This window comes from Carcharhinus amblyrhynchos, chromosome 16 (assembly GCF_965287045.1).
Source record: "Carcharhinus amblyrhynchos chromosome 16, sCarAmb.v2.hapA, whole genome shotgun sequence".
In the NCBI taxonomy this organism is placed as follows: domain Eukaryota; kingdom Metazoa; phylum Chordata; class Chondrichthyes; order Carcharhiniformes; family Carcharhinidae; genus Carcharhinus; species Carcharhinus amblyrhynchos.
The window spans coordinates 4733972-4749549 of NC_137339.1; the positions used below are offsets into that span (position 1 = coordinate 4733972).

General features: G+C 42.2%; 1 protein-coding gene across 1 annotated transcript in view; it reads left to right on the plus strand.

Annotated features, from left to right (window-relative positions):
- eif2s2 (eukaryotic translation initiation factor 2, subunit 2 beta) overlaps positions 1–15578 on the plus strand; it is a 56618-nt gene that overhangs the window by 17221 nt on the left and 23819 nt on the right. The window contains exons 3-4 of the mRNA XM_080204601.1: positions 4066–4160; positions 13743–13869. Coding sequence (XP_080060727.1) covers positions 4066–4160; positions 13743–13869 — 222 coding nt within the window. The remainder of the gene's footprint in view (positions 1–4065; positions 4161–13742; positions 13870–15578) is intronic.

The window sequence follows — 15578 nt, forward strand, 5'->3', positions numbered from 1 at the left end:
GTCTTGTTGGGGATGGTTATTGCCTGGCATTTGTGTTTAAAGTTTATTTATTAGTCACAATTAGGTCAATTACCTAACCAGCATGTCGTTCAGATTATGGGAGGAAACAAGAGCACCAGGAGGAAACCCACGCAGACATTGGGAGAACGTGCAGACTCCACACAGACAGTGACCTAAGCTGGGAATTGAACCCTGGTCCCTGGTGCTGTGAAGCAGCAGTGCTAGCTAGCTATTGTGCCACCCTGGTGTGAACGTTACTAGCCACTTGTTAGCTAAAGCCTGGATATTGTCCAGGGCTTGCTGCATTTTGATATGAACTTCTTCAACGTCAGAGGAGTTGTGAGTGGTGCTGAACATTGTTCATCTGCGAACACCCCTGCTTCTGACCTTGATGAAAGAAAGTAATTGAAGCAGCTGAAGATGGGTGAGCCTAGGACACTCCCCTGAGGAACTCCTGCAGTGATGATGTGGAGCTGAGATGATTGACCTCCAACCACTACAGCCGTCTTCCTTTGTGCCAGGTATAATGCTAACCGGTGGATAGTTTTTCCCCGATTCCATTGATCAAGTTTTTCTGGAGCTCCTTGATATCATACTTGGTCAAATGCTACCTTGATGTCAAGGGCAGTCACTCTTACTTCATCTCTGGCATCCAGCTCTTTTGTCCATGTTTGAACCAAGGCTGTAGAAGATTTTCACAGTAACTTCGTAACAGTGTGAATATAAACTTGTGACTAATAAACTTTAAAAACTTTAATGAGGTCAGGAGTTGAGACACCCTGGCAGACCCCAAACTGAGCATCTGTGAATAGGGTTATTGCTGCTTGATAGCACTGTTGATGACCCCTTCCATCACTTTGCTGATGAGAGTAGACTGATGAGGTGGTAGTTGGCCATGTTGGATTTGTCCTGTTTCTTGTATACAGGACATACGTGGGCAATTTTTCACTTTGTTGGGTAGATGTCAATGTTATAACTGTATTGGAACAGCTTGGCTAGGGCCACACCACGTTCAGGAGCACAAGTTTTCAGGATTGTTGCAGGAATATTGTCAGGGCCCAAAGCTTTTGCAGTATCCAGTGCCTTCAGCCATATCTTGATATTATGTGGAGCAAATCAAATTGGTTGAAGACTGACATCTATGATACTAGGGACCTCTGGAGGAGCCTGAGATGGATCATCCACTTGACACTCCTGGTTGAAGATTATTGTGAATGCATGGATGTTCTGGGTTCCTCCCTAATTGAGGATGGGGATATTTGTGAAACCACCTCCAGTGAGTTGTTTAATTGTCCACCACTAGGTGTGGCAGGACTGCAGAGCTTGGTTGATTCATTGATTGTGGGATTGCTGCTAACGCTGTTTGTCATGTCAATAGCCCTGTGTTGTAGCTTTGTTTTTAAGTATACCTGATGTTGTTCCTGGCATGTCCTCTTGCACTCCTCGTTGAACCAAGGTTGATCCCCTGGCTTGGTGGTAATGGTAGAGTGGGGCTATGCAGAGCTATGAGGTTACAGATTGTGGGTGAGCACAATTCTGCTGCTGCTGACAGTTCAGTGCCCAATAGATGCCCTATCTTGAGTTGCTATATTTGTTTGAAATCTATCTCACTTAGCACAGTGGTAGAGTCCCGCAACATGATGGAAGATATCCTGTCTCCACAAGGACTGTGTAGTGCTCATTCCTGCCTGACCTTGTCATATACAAGTTCATTTGTGCCAGGTAGGTTGGTGAGGAAGAGGTCAAGTATGCTTTTCTCTCTTGTTGATTGCCTCAGTACCTGCTGCAGTCCTGCTCTAGCAGCGATGTCCTTTAGGACCCGCCCAGTTTGGTTTGTGGTGGTGTTGCTGAACCGCTATAGCTGATGGATGTTGAAGTCCCCCATCTAGAGTATATTCTGCACCCTTGCCACTCTCAGTGCTTCCTCCAAGTTCCCTGCTGTCTTCAGACTTTCGAATGGAACTACCTTGCATTAAGTTGATCTTTCTCTAACCTAGGTACAACTATAACACTACATTCTGCAGTCTCCCATTTTCTTCTCTATGGACAGTATGCTTTGTATACTAATGTGACAAATCAAGTGGTGTTCAACATGGAGCACTGATTCATCAGCTGAGGGGGCACGGTACACAGTAATCAGGACGTTTTCTTGCCCATGTTTAATCATGAGGTTTCATGGGACCCACAGTCAGTGTTGAGGACTCCCAGGAGAACTCTGTCCCAACTGTATGCAACTGTGCCGCCACCTCTGGTGAGATAGCACGTACCCAAGAATGGTGTCTGGGACATTATCTGTAAGGTGTGATTTGGTGACTATGACTGTATCTGGCTGTTGCTTGACTAGCCTGTGGAATAGCTCTCCCGATTTTGGTACAAGCCCCAGATGTTCGTAATGAGGACTTTGCTGGATCCATGGGGTTGGGTTTACCATTGTCACTTGGTGTCTAGGTCAATGCTGGGCGCTCAGCCCGGTTTCACTTTTTTTGTGTTTTCTTTGTAGTGGTTGGATACAACTGAGTGGCTTGCTAGGCCATTTCAGAGGGCATTTAAAAGTCAGCCACATTGCTGTACCTAGTGACGAAGAGGTTTCAACAACAGTGATCCATTTAGTGTTAGGAAAATAAGACAGCTTTATATTAATTTATATGGTCCACAAAAACTTTGTACAGTAAAATTTCTGTTTCCTGACACTCTGCCAACCAGGATTCTCTATCAACCTGAACTCTGCAGTTATCTGTTTTGATTGAAGATGTTACTCACTAGTAATAATTACCAACTGTTTGTCCTCACTCCAGAATTAGCCTCTCAATTGTTTTGTGGCATCATCTCCCCTTGGCGCTGCTCACTCAATTTGCATGCTCCTGCAGTGCTCAAGACCTCAATACCTGTGTTATCATCTTGGAGCTTTCTCATTTCGGTTAAAACGTCTTACATCTTAGTTGGCCAAATATTTGATTAACCAGCATCTCCTATTGGCAGAGCATGCTAAAAATCAGAGATTTTTCAGCAATAAGTTTGGTTGAGTAAATTAATTCCCAAACAGAATTCTGGCACTGTGTGAGTGCCAGAAAATGCGTAACAAGTATCGTTGCCCAGATAATGTTGCAGTGTCTAATGGAAGAGAATCTGCTCTGTGCTGCAGCTTTGCATCGTTTGCACAGCAAGGTGTATTCAGAACACAGTAGCAACATTGAGGCTATTATCACAAAGATCCCACAAACGCAGCTAAAGTCCCTAATAAAATTTGGGATGTCCATGTATCCCAGCAATGTAAAAGTCATCTCTTGCATCATCACCATCCCCACCTCCAAAAATCGTGATCCTGGTGGTTACCGTTGACCAGATTTGAACTGGACTAGCCATATCAATAATTTGGCTCCCAGAGCAGGTCAAAAGGCTAGGAATCCTGCAGCGAATAATTCACTTCTTTGGACAGCATCTTCCAAACCCACAACCACTATCATCTAGAAGGACCAAAGCAGCAGATATCTGGAACACCAGTACCTGGAGGTTTATTCCAAGCCACTCACCATCCTGACTTGGAAATATATCACCATTCCTTTACTGTTGCTGGGTCAAAATCCTAGGATTCTTTCCCTAACAACACTTGGTATACCGACACCTCAGCGACTGCAGCAATTCGAGAAAGCAGCTCACTACCACCTTCTGAAGGGCAAGTAGGGATGGGCAATAAATGCTGACACAGCCAGTGATGCCCACATCCCATAAATGAATTTTTAAAAATCTTGTACCAAATGAAGAAATTTTATTTCATGAATAACTTGATGCCAGGTAGGATAACCATAAAACTATATGGTCTCACCTTGCAACGGATTTTTAGGAAAAAGCTACACAACCAACCTAACATTTCCTAAAAACACATTTTGTAAATGACTTCCTAAAGAATTAATGTTTTAGCCTAGCCAGTCCCTGAGGATTTAAATAAGGGTAGATTGGCTCACAACACTGGGTTAGAACTTTGGGTATTTTGGCTTTAAGTATAAGGCTAGTCACCAATGAAAATTGATTTTTTTTAATATTGTGTATGTATATATTTTGTCAAAGATGCAACTGATGATTTAGATGACTTGGACTTCTTCAATCAAAAGAAGAAAAAGAAAAAACCCAAGAAGCCTATTGGGATTGACAATGGTGTAAAGGTTAGTAAACAAGGGACACAGTTGGACCTTTTGGCTCTTGGGAAAATTCTTGCCAACCTTTTTACTTGCAAAACAAAGATTACCAACACTGTAATTATTTTCAACTAATAGCCCAAGATGCAAGTTGTAACATGTTTGTAGGTTGACATCTTGCTTTCCAGATGTTCTTCCCGTTGGGACTTTTTAATTCATTCACAGGATGTGAGTGTTGCTGACAAGGCCAGGGCTTATTGCCTCGAGCTAATTACCCCATGAGAAAGAGATGCCTTCTTGCACCACTGCAGCCTGTAGATTTCAGTGCTATTTGGTTGGAAGCTTTAGGGCTTTGATCCAGTGATGAAGGTGGAACTGTGATGTATCTCCAAGTCCGGATGGTGTTACTTGGAGGTGTTGATGTTTCCTTGCAGCTGCTTCACTTGTAGCTTTCTTTCCTGTCAGTCTGTGTATAATGAAGCAAAAATTTAAGATTGTAATCTTGCTGCATGTGGTACTGAACAAAGGCGAGAAGCCAGATTTGCCCTGGGTCAGCTTGGGCAGTGTTGGCATTTGAATGGGCCTCATTGCCTTTTGCATATTGACATTGAGGTGGGTGGAGGTTTTCCTGTTTGGTGACTTTTGCTGGAAGGTGTGTGTCTGTGGACGTTGGGCAAGGACAGAATTCTGCTTGATAATTCAGGCCCCAGATTGGGTGTCATATAAAATATGCTTTCTTGGGAAAAGTTTCTGGTTCGAATCCACACCTCAAGTGAAATTAGAATATGCAAATGCTTAGGGTTACGGGGATAGGGCCAAGATGGAGTTGTGGTTGCTGCAGACCCAAAGAGGGCCCCTTCTGCCTTGTATGATTTTATGATTCTATGTAAACTTGACTGTATTTCCCTAACATAAAAAATAGGAGCAGGAGTAGGCCATCTAGCCCCTCAAGCCTGCCCCGCCATTCAATAAGATCATGGCTGACCTGAAGTGGCTCAGTTCCACTTTCCCGCTTTCTCCCCATAACCCTTAATCCCCTTGCCTACCAAAAACCTATCTACCCTTGTCTTAAATATATTTAGCAAGGTAGCCTCCACCACTTCAACGGGCAGAGAATTCCAGAGATTCACCACCCTTTGAGTGAAGAAGTTCCTCCTCAACTTAATTCTAAACTGCCCCCCTTATCTTGAGACTATGCCCTCTAGTCCTGCTGTCCTTTCTGAGTGGGAAGAATCTCTCTACCTCTACCCTATCCATCCCCTTCATCATCATATATGTCTCTATAAGATCCCCCCTCATCCTTCTAAACTCCAACGAGTACAAGCCCAGTCTGTTCAGCCTCTCTTCATAGTTCAACCCCCTCAACTCCGGTATCAGCCTAGTGAACCTCCTCTGCGCTCCCTCCAAGGCCAAAATATTCTTGCGCAAGTGCGGTGACCAAAACTGCACACAGTACTCCAGCTGCGGCCTCACCAGTGCCCTGTACAGTTGCAGCAAGACCTCCCTGCTTTTATATTCAATCCCTTAACATAGGGTTAATTTTACAAGAGAATAGAAAAATTGTCTTGATCAATTTCTATCTCCTTTTTTGGAGCGATGTTTTATTCTAATTTGTGTGTCTTTTAGTCATTCTTCCAATATTCAAGTGAAAGCTTACTCAAGTTTGCCCAACCTCTCCATAACTAATACCGTCCAAACCAGGCAACATCCTGGTAAACCTTTTCTGTACCCTTATGTCACCAATCTTGGGATGTATAGATGGTGGGCACACTTAAGAAGTTAGGAAGTGAGTTGCTCGCCGCAGAATTCCCAGTCCCTGACTGGCTCTTGGAACCACAATATTTTCACCAGTTTCTGGTAACCCCAGGATTTTGATAGTGGGGGTTCAGCAATGGCAAACTTCAGTTTTGGTGTCCTTATCTGAGGAAGGATGTCCTTCTATTGAGGGAGTTTGGTGAAGGTTTACTAGGCTGATTCCTGGGATGGCAGGTCTGTCATATGAAAAGAGACTAAATTGGTTAGAATTATATCCACTGGAATTTAGAAGAGTGAGAGGGGAATCTTATAGAAAATTAAAACTCTTAACAGGGTTAGGCAGGGTAGATTCATAAAGAATCTTCCCAATGTTGGGGGAGTCCAGAACTAGGGGTCATAGTTTGAGGATAAGGGGCATATCTTTACAACTGATGTGAGGAGAAATTTCTTCACCCAGAGGATGGTGAATGTCTGGAATTCATTACCACAGAATGTAGTTGTGGCCAAAACATTCTGATTTCAAGAAGTAATTAGATGTAACTGTAGGGGATAAAGGGATATGGGGGCTGATCAGGATATTGAATTTGATCAGCCATGATAAATGATTGGCGAAGCAGGCTCGAAGGGCCGAAAGGCCTACTCCCGCTTCTTGTTTCTGATGCCATTGAAAGCCCAAGTGTATGGTTACCTTAACTTTAGAAAAAAGGTACAGACCATTGAGGGTGCAAAACAGATTCACTATGATGATAGCTACTGCATTGTCATTTTGAGTAGTATGTTCCTATAAGCCTTTCCTCCTATAGAAGTGTTAGGTGTCTGCTAAGGGTTCAGAACATGTGCTTTTATGTCTGCAAGACCTATTTTACTCATGCTATAAAAACTATTACTGTTTCACTGTTCTGCATTACTGTTAAATTTTGTTACCTTTATTATGTCAAGAAGATCATTTAAAACACACTCGCTATGTTTTATTGTAGTCAAGTTATCACAATAATAAAAAGTAAACTTAACACGAGAAACCAGGGTTCTTCATCAAGCAAATATAGTTAAGTGTGGTCTAATAGAGGTGTTTGAAAATTCTGAGGGTGCTGAGAAAGTGAATTAATACAATTGTAACAAAGGAAATCAAGAAAGATGTTAAAATATAAGACCATAAGACATAGGAGCAAAATTCGGCCCATCGAGTCAGTTCCACCATTCAATGATGGCTGATATTTTTCTCATCCCCATTCTCCTGCCTTTTCCCCATAACCCCTTATTCATGAAGAACATATCTATCTGTGTCTTAAAGACACTCAATGATCTGGCCTCCACAGCTGTCTGCAGCAGAGTTCCACAGATTCACCTGTCTCTGCCTGAGGAAACTCCTCCTCATCTCTGTTTTAAAGGATCGTCCCTTTTAGCCTGAGGTTGTGCCCTCTGGTTCTAGTTTTTCCTACTAGTGAAAACATTCTCTCCACGTCCACTCTATCCAGCCTCGCAGCACCCCGTAAGTTTCAATAAGATCCCCCCTCATCCTTCTAAACATCAATGAGTACAGACCAAGAGTCCGCAACCGATCCTCATGTGACAAGCTCTTCATACCAGGGATCATTCATGTGAACCTCCCCTGGACCCTTTCCAAGGCCAGCACATCCATCCTTAGATATGGGGCTCAAAACTGTTAGCAGTATTCCAAACTGGGTTTGATCAAAGCCTTACACAACCTCTGAAGTATATCCCTGCTCTTGTATTCTAGCCCTCTCAACATGAATGCTAACATTTGCATTTGTGTTCCTAACTGCCGACTGAACCTGCACGTTAACCGTAAGAGAATAGTGGACAGTGGAAAAGAAAAATTACCTCCAGTTGTAACGGGAACTTGATCAATTGGGCCAGTGGGCTGATGAATGACAGATGGAGTTTAATTTAGATAAAGCTGAAGTGATGCACTTTGCTGGATTGAAGCAGGGTAGGACTTACTCAGTTAATGGTAAGGCATGGGGGAGAGTTACAGAACAAAGAGATCTAGTGGTACATGTTCATAGCTTTTTGAAAGTGGAGTCACAGGTGGACAGAGTGGCGAAGAAGGCATTCGGCATGCTTGGTTTCATTGATCAGAATATTGAATACAAGAATTGGAATGCCTTGTTGAAGTTGTACAGGACATTGGTAAGGCCACACTTGGAATACTGTGTACAGTTCTGGTCACCCTATTATAGAAAGGATACTATTAAACTAGAAAGAGTGCAGAAGAGATTTACTAGGACGCTGCCAGAACTTGATGGTTGAAGTTATAAGGAGAGGATGGATAAACTGGGGACTTTTTTGTCTGGAGCGCAGAAGGCTGAGAGGTGATCTTATAGAGGTTTATAAAATGATGGTCATTATCTTTTCCCCAAGGTAGGGGAGTCTAAAATTAGAGGGCATAGGTTGAAGGTGAGAGGGGAGGCATACAAAAGGGTCCAAAGGGGCAGTTTTTTTCAGAGGGTGGTGAGTGTCTGGAACAAGCTGCCAGAGGTAGTAATAGAGGCGGGTATGATTTTGTCTTTTAAAAAGTATTAAACAGTTACATGGGTACTGTGGATATAGAGGGATATGGGCCAAATGCGGGCAATTGGGATTAACTTAGGGGTTTGAAAAAGGGCAGCATGGACAAGTTGGGCCAAAGGGCCTGTTTCTATGCTGTAAACCTCTGACTTCATAACAATGACTCCCAAGTTCCTTTGTGTTTCTGATTTCCTAAGCATTTTCCTCTTTAGAAAATAGTCTATGCCTCCATTCCCCTTTCCAAAGTACACAACCTCACACTTTTCCCTGTTGTATTCCATCTGCTGCTTCTTTGCCCAGTCTCCTAACCTGTCCAAGTCCTTATGCAGCCCCCCACTTCCTCAATACTACCTGTCCTTCTATATATCTTTGTGTCATCTGCAAACTTAGCAATATATAGCTATATACCTTTAGAAATGAAGCATCTTACCAAAAATGAAATTGAATTAAAATGATAGCCTCCCTAAGAGAATGAGATGAATGATTGAAAAATAAAAATTGGGGGGGGCAGTGTTAGAGAAAGAAAACTGAGGAATGGGACCAAGTGGACACCTTTTTGGAAACCAGTATAGATACAATAAGCTGGATGGCACTCTCCTTTATTTTAAATTTCTGTGGATCTGCTTTGAATAGTTTTGTTTTGCTGAAGGGTTTGTTGTGGAATGTTTTGGCTTTGTGAAGCAGGTAAATGTTTTGATTGCATCTACTACGAGGAGTAATTGATCATTTGCACATTCTTGGCACAGTCATATTTGAGTTGTTAGCAATCCAGGTTGAAGCCTGAAAATAACTGGCTCGTGATTTCCGATATAATCTAGTTGGCTTGGGAAATGAAGGTTCATTGGACCTATCGTGTTTGCCAATCTTTCAGCAGGTCGCAGATAGATCCTCCTCCGTGTAGGAAGTTGCTTGAGGTGGAGGAGTGATGTACGTGTTAACTGAATCTTCGGGAGGGCCCCAGACCGCTTGGGATTTCCCTAATTCAAGGCAAGGATCAGCTGTCACTGATGTTGATGGAATGAACTATGATAGATTTCCATATGCTGTTAGTAGACACATCATCATCCCAAAATGGTTCAAGTATCTTTGATTAAAAATCCAGTTTTGTATTAATGAAGATATCTCTCTTTAATCAGCAAATTCCACGTGTAAATATAGGAAATTTAAGTTGAAGAGATTCTAGGCGTTGATTGACATCTATTGTGAGTGACCACACCAACATGCAAATTAGGAGCAAGATTAGGCCATTCGACCCCTCGTGCCTTCTCTGCCAGCCAGTAAGATAATGGCCAATCTCATTGGCTTATCCACCTACCCCGGTAAACCTTAGCTTCTTGATGCAAAGGGGAAGTTGGTATTCGATGGGCCGAATGGTCTCCTGCATGTTAGGGATTCTATGGTTTAAAGATATTCAATGACCTGCATCCATTACTCTGGAAAACAATTCCAAAGACACTTGACCCTCAGAAAAGAATGTCTTATCTCCATCTTAAATTGGAGATCCCTTATTTTTAAACTGTGTTCCCTAGTTCTCACCTCTCTCCCAAGGGGAAACATCCTTTCAACATCCACCCTGTCAAGTCCATTCAGGGTCTTGTAATCTTCAATAAAATATGGGGTGAAGAAATTTATTTGGAAATGCAGAATTCTGAGAAATTTGTGTAATTTCACACTATAAGAACATAAGAACATAAGAAATAGGAGCAGGAGTAGGCCATCTAGCCCTTCGAGCCTGCCCCGCCATTCAATAAGATCATGGCTGATCTGTTGTGGCTCAGTTCCACTTTCCCGCCCTCTCCCCATAACCCTTAATCCCCTCTCTTATCAAGAACCCATCAACCCGCTTCTTAAAAATATTTAGCGAGGCAGCCTCCACCACTTCAACGGGCAGAGAATTCCAGAGATTCACCACCCTTTGAGTGAAGAAGTTCCTCCTCAACTCCGTTCTAAACCGCCTCCCCTTTATCTTGAGGCTGTGCCCCCTAGTCCTAGTGTCTTTTTTGAGCGGGAAGAGTCTCTCCACCTCTATCCTATCCATCCCATTCATCATCTTATACGTCTCAATGAGATCTCCCCTCATTCTTCTAAACTCTAACGAGTACAAGCCTAGTTTATTCAGCCTCTCCTCATAGCTCAATCCCCTCAACTCCGGCATCAGCCTAGTAAACCTCCTCTGCACTCCCTCCAGGGCCAAAATATCCTTGCGCAGGTGCGGCGCCCAAAACTGCACACAGTACTCCAGCTGCGGCCTCACCAATGCCCTATACAGCTGCAGCAAGACCTCCCTACTTTTATATTCAATCCCCCTCGCTATGAAGGCCAGCATCCCATTCGCCTTCCTGACCACCTGCTGCACCTGCAAGCTGGGTTTTTGCGACTCATGCACAAGGACCCCGAGGTCCCTCTGCACCGTCGCCTGCTGCAGTTTTTCGCCACGTAAGTAATAGTCCTTCCTACCATTCTTCCTACCAAAGTGGACCACCTCACACTTGCCAACATCAAATTCCATTTGCCATTTCCTGGCCCATTCGCCCAGCCTATCTAGATCCTTCTGCAGACTCTCCACACCCTCCGCACAATTTGCCTTTCCCCCAATCTTGGTGTCATCAGCAAATTTCGACACCCTGCACTCGGTTCCCTCCTCCAGATCATCTATATAAATGGTAAATAGCTGAGGCCCCAGCACCGACCCCTGGGGCATGCCACCTATGCTGGCACAATGGCCTGAATGTGTGGCAGTAACAATGGCAAAACTGAGTATTCGGTGTTGTTACTCCTCTAACACTGACAGTATTGTCTGAATTCTACATGGATGCAGTTAAATGCAGAAATCAGTGTGATTCTGCACTTTTCCAGAGTGTGCACTGTTGAGCAGCTCCAACACCCTATTAACTGTAATCAATGGGAAATAGTTGAATGTCTACTCTTAAACGTTCTTAGTCTTGCTGTAAGCAGACACATACAAAGGTTGATTGAGATTTAACTGGATTTTGCATGGCACGTTAAGTTAATATTTACTGCTCAAGAGTCCTGAAATAATTGTTTTGTATATGGTGTTGGGATTAGTTGGAGACTAGTAACTCTTTGTTTAAAGTGGACAAAGTTTGGAATCCCAGTTACCCAATGTGAGAATAAAGCCACAAAATTCCAGTCTTTTTAATGATGCAAAGTCACCAAATATCTTATGTTCAGAATTAACATGAAGTAAATATGAGGCAAGCTGTGGTCAAACACATCACGCTTCACATTAAATTGCAGATGTGACCAAAACAGATCCCACAGGTTTCCACATACTTTATACATTATGCCAAATGGCAATTTCCTATGCTGCAGCTGTCCTATAATTCTGAATGTTTAAATTTTGCTATTTTCACTTGCAGCTAAATTTCTTATGTCTTGCAACCATCTATTTCCATAATAGTGGAGGTTAAAATGAAGGACTTCAGTGGTTTTTACTTGACAAATTAGACAAAGTGGCTGTTTACTCAAATTGGGATCTCTTTGGGTGTCTGGCGATCCCCATCTTGGCACCAGATTTAAGGTATTGCCAGGAAAGGGGAAATCCTGCCACGCAGATTGTTAGATCAATGGCAGCTTTCATTGAGGTCCGTAATGAGCCACTGACTGCAAAATCCAGATCTATCTCTTTCTCCTTGGTGTACAACTGATAAACTTCATTGATGAAATAATAAATAATGCAGGGAATCAGATGAACATATGAGATAAAACTCTCCTGAGTTGTTTCACTTCAGTGTGGCTGCTTCAGAGAAACTGGTAGATGTAACAAAGTACCGCAGATGCTGGAAATCTGAAATAACAGTAATTGCTGGAAGCACTGAGAAGGGCAGGCAACATCTGTGGAAAGGTCATCAACATGAAATGTTAATTGTTTCTCTCCGCATGTGCTGAGTGTTGCTACTTTTTTTTGTTGTCATTTGGAATGTTAATGTGTTGTTTTTCTCCTAGTCAATTGAGTCAAAATCAATTGGTATAAACTCCCACTAAAATGTCATTTTCTTTTCCTTCAAGACCTGAATTGTTCAGTTTGTTTTGTTGTTTGCATGTCTGACTCTAACCTTCTGAAGGTGCCAAAAGTTGATGTGAACTGATCGCTTGAAAGATTTTAACTTGCGTAGAGCTCACCCATTTAACAGGTGAAAACAGAGCTTGTAGTGCTAAGTAAGCGTATTCATTGTCAGAAAGATTAGTAAAAGCTGGGCCTTTTAGATTGGGAAGGAAATGGCTTAAGGGGACCTTGTAGATTTATGAGGGATTAAAAGTAAATCTAGAACATTTCTTCAAATTTAATTCATGGCAGTAGGGCAAAGGGATGCAGTTTAAGAGTGTCATATTTAGGAGTTGATGTATGAAGTTCTTTAAAGTATGATCAACAGATGGGATAGATGCCTGGCTGCGTTGGTTAAGGCAACACACAAATCATTTCAAAAAAAGTTGAGTGATGTGTTCGCTGTGCGGCAACAGACCTTATAGAAACCTGGAATGTTTTGTGCATTGGAATAAACAGATCACTCAGCCTCGTGAAAGAACAATGTTCTTTAAAATGTTAGCTGCATAAGACTTTAAAAATGTAGCACTCGAGTTTGTAGCTGCCTGTTAGAAAGAAAATTTAGAGCATTGCTTTGTTGAACGGTTTTGTTTCTGAAAGAGTATGAACTAGACTGAGAACAATGGCCTTCATCACCCATTTTGAAATGGCTTTGTAAGGGTTACCGTTTATGAAGTCAGTTGATAAAAGATTGCACATCCATAATGGAATTTGTCCTCTTACCCTAAGAAATGAGTGTTCTAGTGTGAAGTGAACATTTCATGTTAGGATTTTCTGAGGTTGAGTTTGTGACAGAAGTAAGCATTATTCTGCATCCAGATTTGATTTGACTTGTACCATTTTCACTTATGTTTGTACATTGTTTGGTCCCCTCTTACTACTCCCAGATCAAGAGTGTGTAATAGGATTACGTATGGCTGTCCAAGTGTGCCAACTAGTAACACAATGTCTAGAGAGACCAGGTGGATTGCCATCTAGTGTTTCTTCTTTCCCCACCTCTTCAGTAACAATTGGCTACTCCTGGCACCCAATAGTTTGTGCGCGGGCACACTGTTTAACTTGCTTTCATAATGCTCTGCCTTTTGAAACTAGTTGCATGCAGGGCCATTGTGCAACAGGCACATACAGCTTGCAGGGGTTTTCAAAACTACTATAACCTTGTAAACACTGAAAGAAAACTGGTCAAAGCTGTTTTAATCAGTGTTGATTTTTCTCGTCAGTTGTGAAAAGTGTAATTTACAGGAGTTTTGCTGTTGCAGATTGATGGTGAAGTGACTGAGCAGGGAGATGGTGACGATGATGCCTTTGATGTGAGCATGATGAAGAAGAAGAAACCAAAACCTGTAACCTTCATGGATGAGGAGTTGAATGAAAGGACAGATGACCGTGAGTATTTCATTCAGTAGCCAACTATCTTTGGTTTTCTCCAACCAAAGATGCACATGTTAGCTGGATTGGCTATGCTAAATGCCCATTAGTGTCCCAAGAGTATAGGTTATGTGGATTCACTGTGTTAAGTGTGTGGGGTTAAAGAAATGGGGTGAGGGAGAAAGCCTGGGTACGATAGTGTCAGAGATTTGATGCAGAATCAGTGGGCTTAATGGTCTCCCTCTGCACTGTAGGGATTCTATGACACTGAGAGGGGACATTTGGTGAAGTATAATTGTGCTAGATCAGAATGGCTAGCAGGAACGGTGGGTAAACAGCCCAGCTTCCTTGGAATTTTACAGGGGGGCAGTGAAAGGGGTGGTTTACTTTTAACAGAAAGGGCTGAAGCCATTCACAGGGCACTGACACTCTAAATCTCTAGTGTGTGTGAAATTGCTATTGTCTTTATGTTGGTTATACTGGAAGACTACAGTGAAAATAGGTATCAGATTTTTCCATCTCCTTTTAAAGAGCCTCATTAGCGCAGTAGGCAGTGTGTCACTCTTTCAATCTGAAGGTTGACTGTTTGAGCCTCACATGGGCACTGCTTTTAAAAAGTTATATTGTATGCATCGTTTGCTTCTATTTTATGAATTATTTTTAATGTTGTCAAATCATTGTGTTGCAAAATTGTTGACAGCATGTGTAGTAGTAATATGTCTGTATTTATGGAATGCAGTTTTGGAGATCAAAGTAAATCTGTGCAGTTGTCACTTGATTCCTTGAGGGTATCTCATGAGACTTCTAAGGACAAACTGACTAATTCTTTGAAGGATATAAAAGGAGAGAAATGATGTACGTAAAATTATTTTGGGATGCTGAGAATTGGAGTAACAGATTTAAAATGTTGCTAATAAATTTATTTTTGGGTTGTCTGACAGGTTTTTCATATAACACTTACAGCTATATGTCTTGTTTGAGTCTGCAGCTCCACATGTGGTTTGAAGCACTCAGCTTCAATGCTGTGCCATAAGGAAATTTATTGCTTTAAATTTTGAGAATCTAGTAAACCATTTTAGTTTGTTCCCTCTTCATTTGAAAAGGAAGGTGGACCTTCTGCTACACACAAGTTTGTGGAAACTTTCTGGACCTTCTTCCCAAGGCCATCCTTTGTCTGATGGTGACCGCCAGCTGATTTACATCAGCCATGCAAGGCACCATAGATTGACTTGCATTTCTGCTTAATATTCATTCCTATGCATAAATTACAGAGAATGTTACAATAAGCACTAGTCTGTGTTACTGTTTATGCCCCCGCCCAAACCATGACACCACCACCACCACACACACCTCCCCCCCCGCCCCCAAAATCAAAATCTTTATCAGTTATTGCTTAACTTTTTTTCCCATCTGCTGAAGCCCAGAAATGTTGACTGGTTTTCCACTGCTGTCTAAGCTCTGATTATCTAGCTTAGCGTAGCAGTGGATTGAAACTGGATGTATATGGAAGCTGACTTTCAGCATGACATGTGCTGCAATGAGAGCAATGCTGTCCTGCCTGGTGTGACAAATCGTAAGTGAGAAGATAATTTCAGACAATTTACTGGTTTTACAAATACACAAAAATAAAATACATTATACATGTGCAAAAAATAAAATGTATGTGCCAAAATTAGAATTTATCTCATGATGTCTTTGCCCAGATTTGAGAACTTTGCAGACGCTTT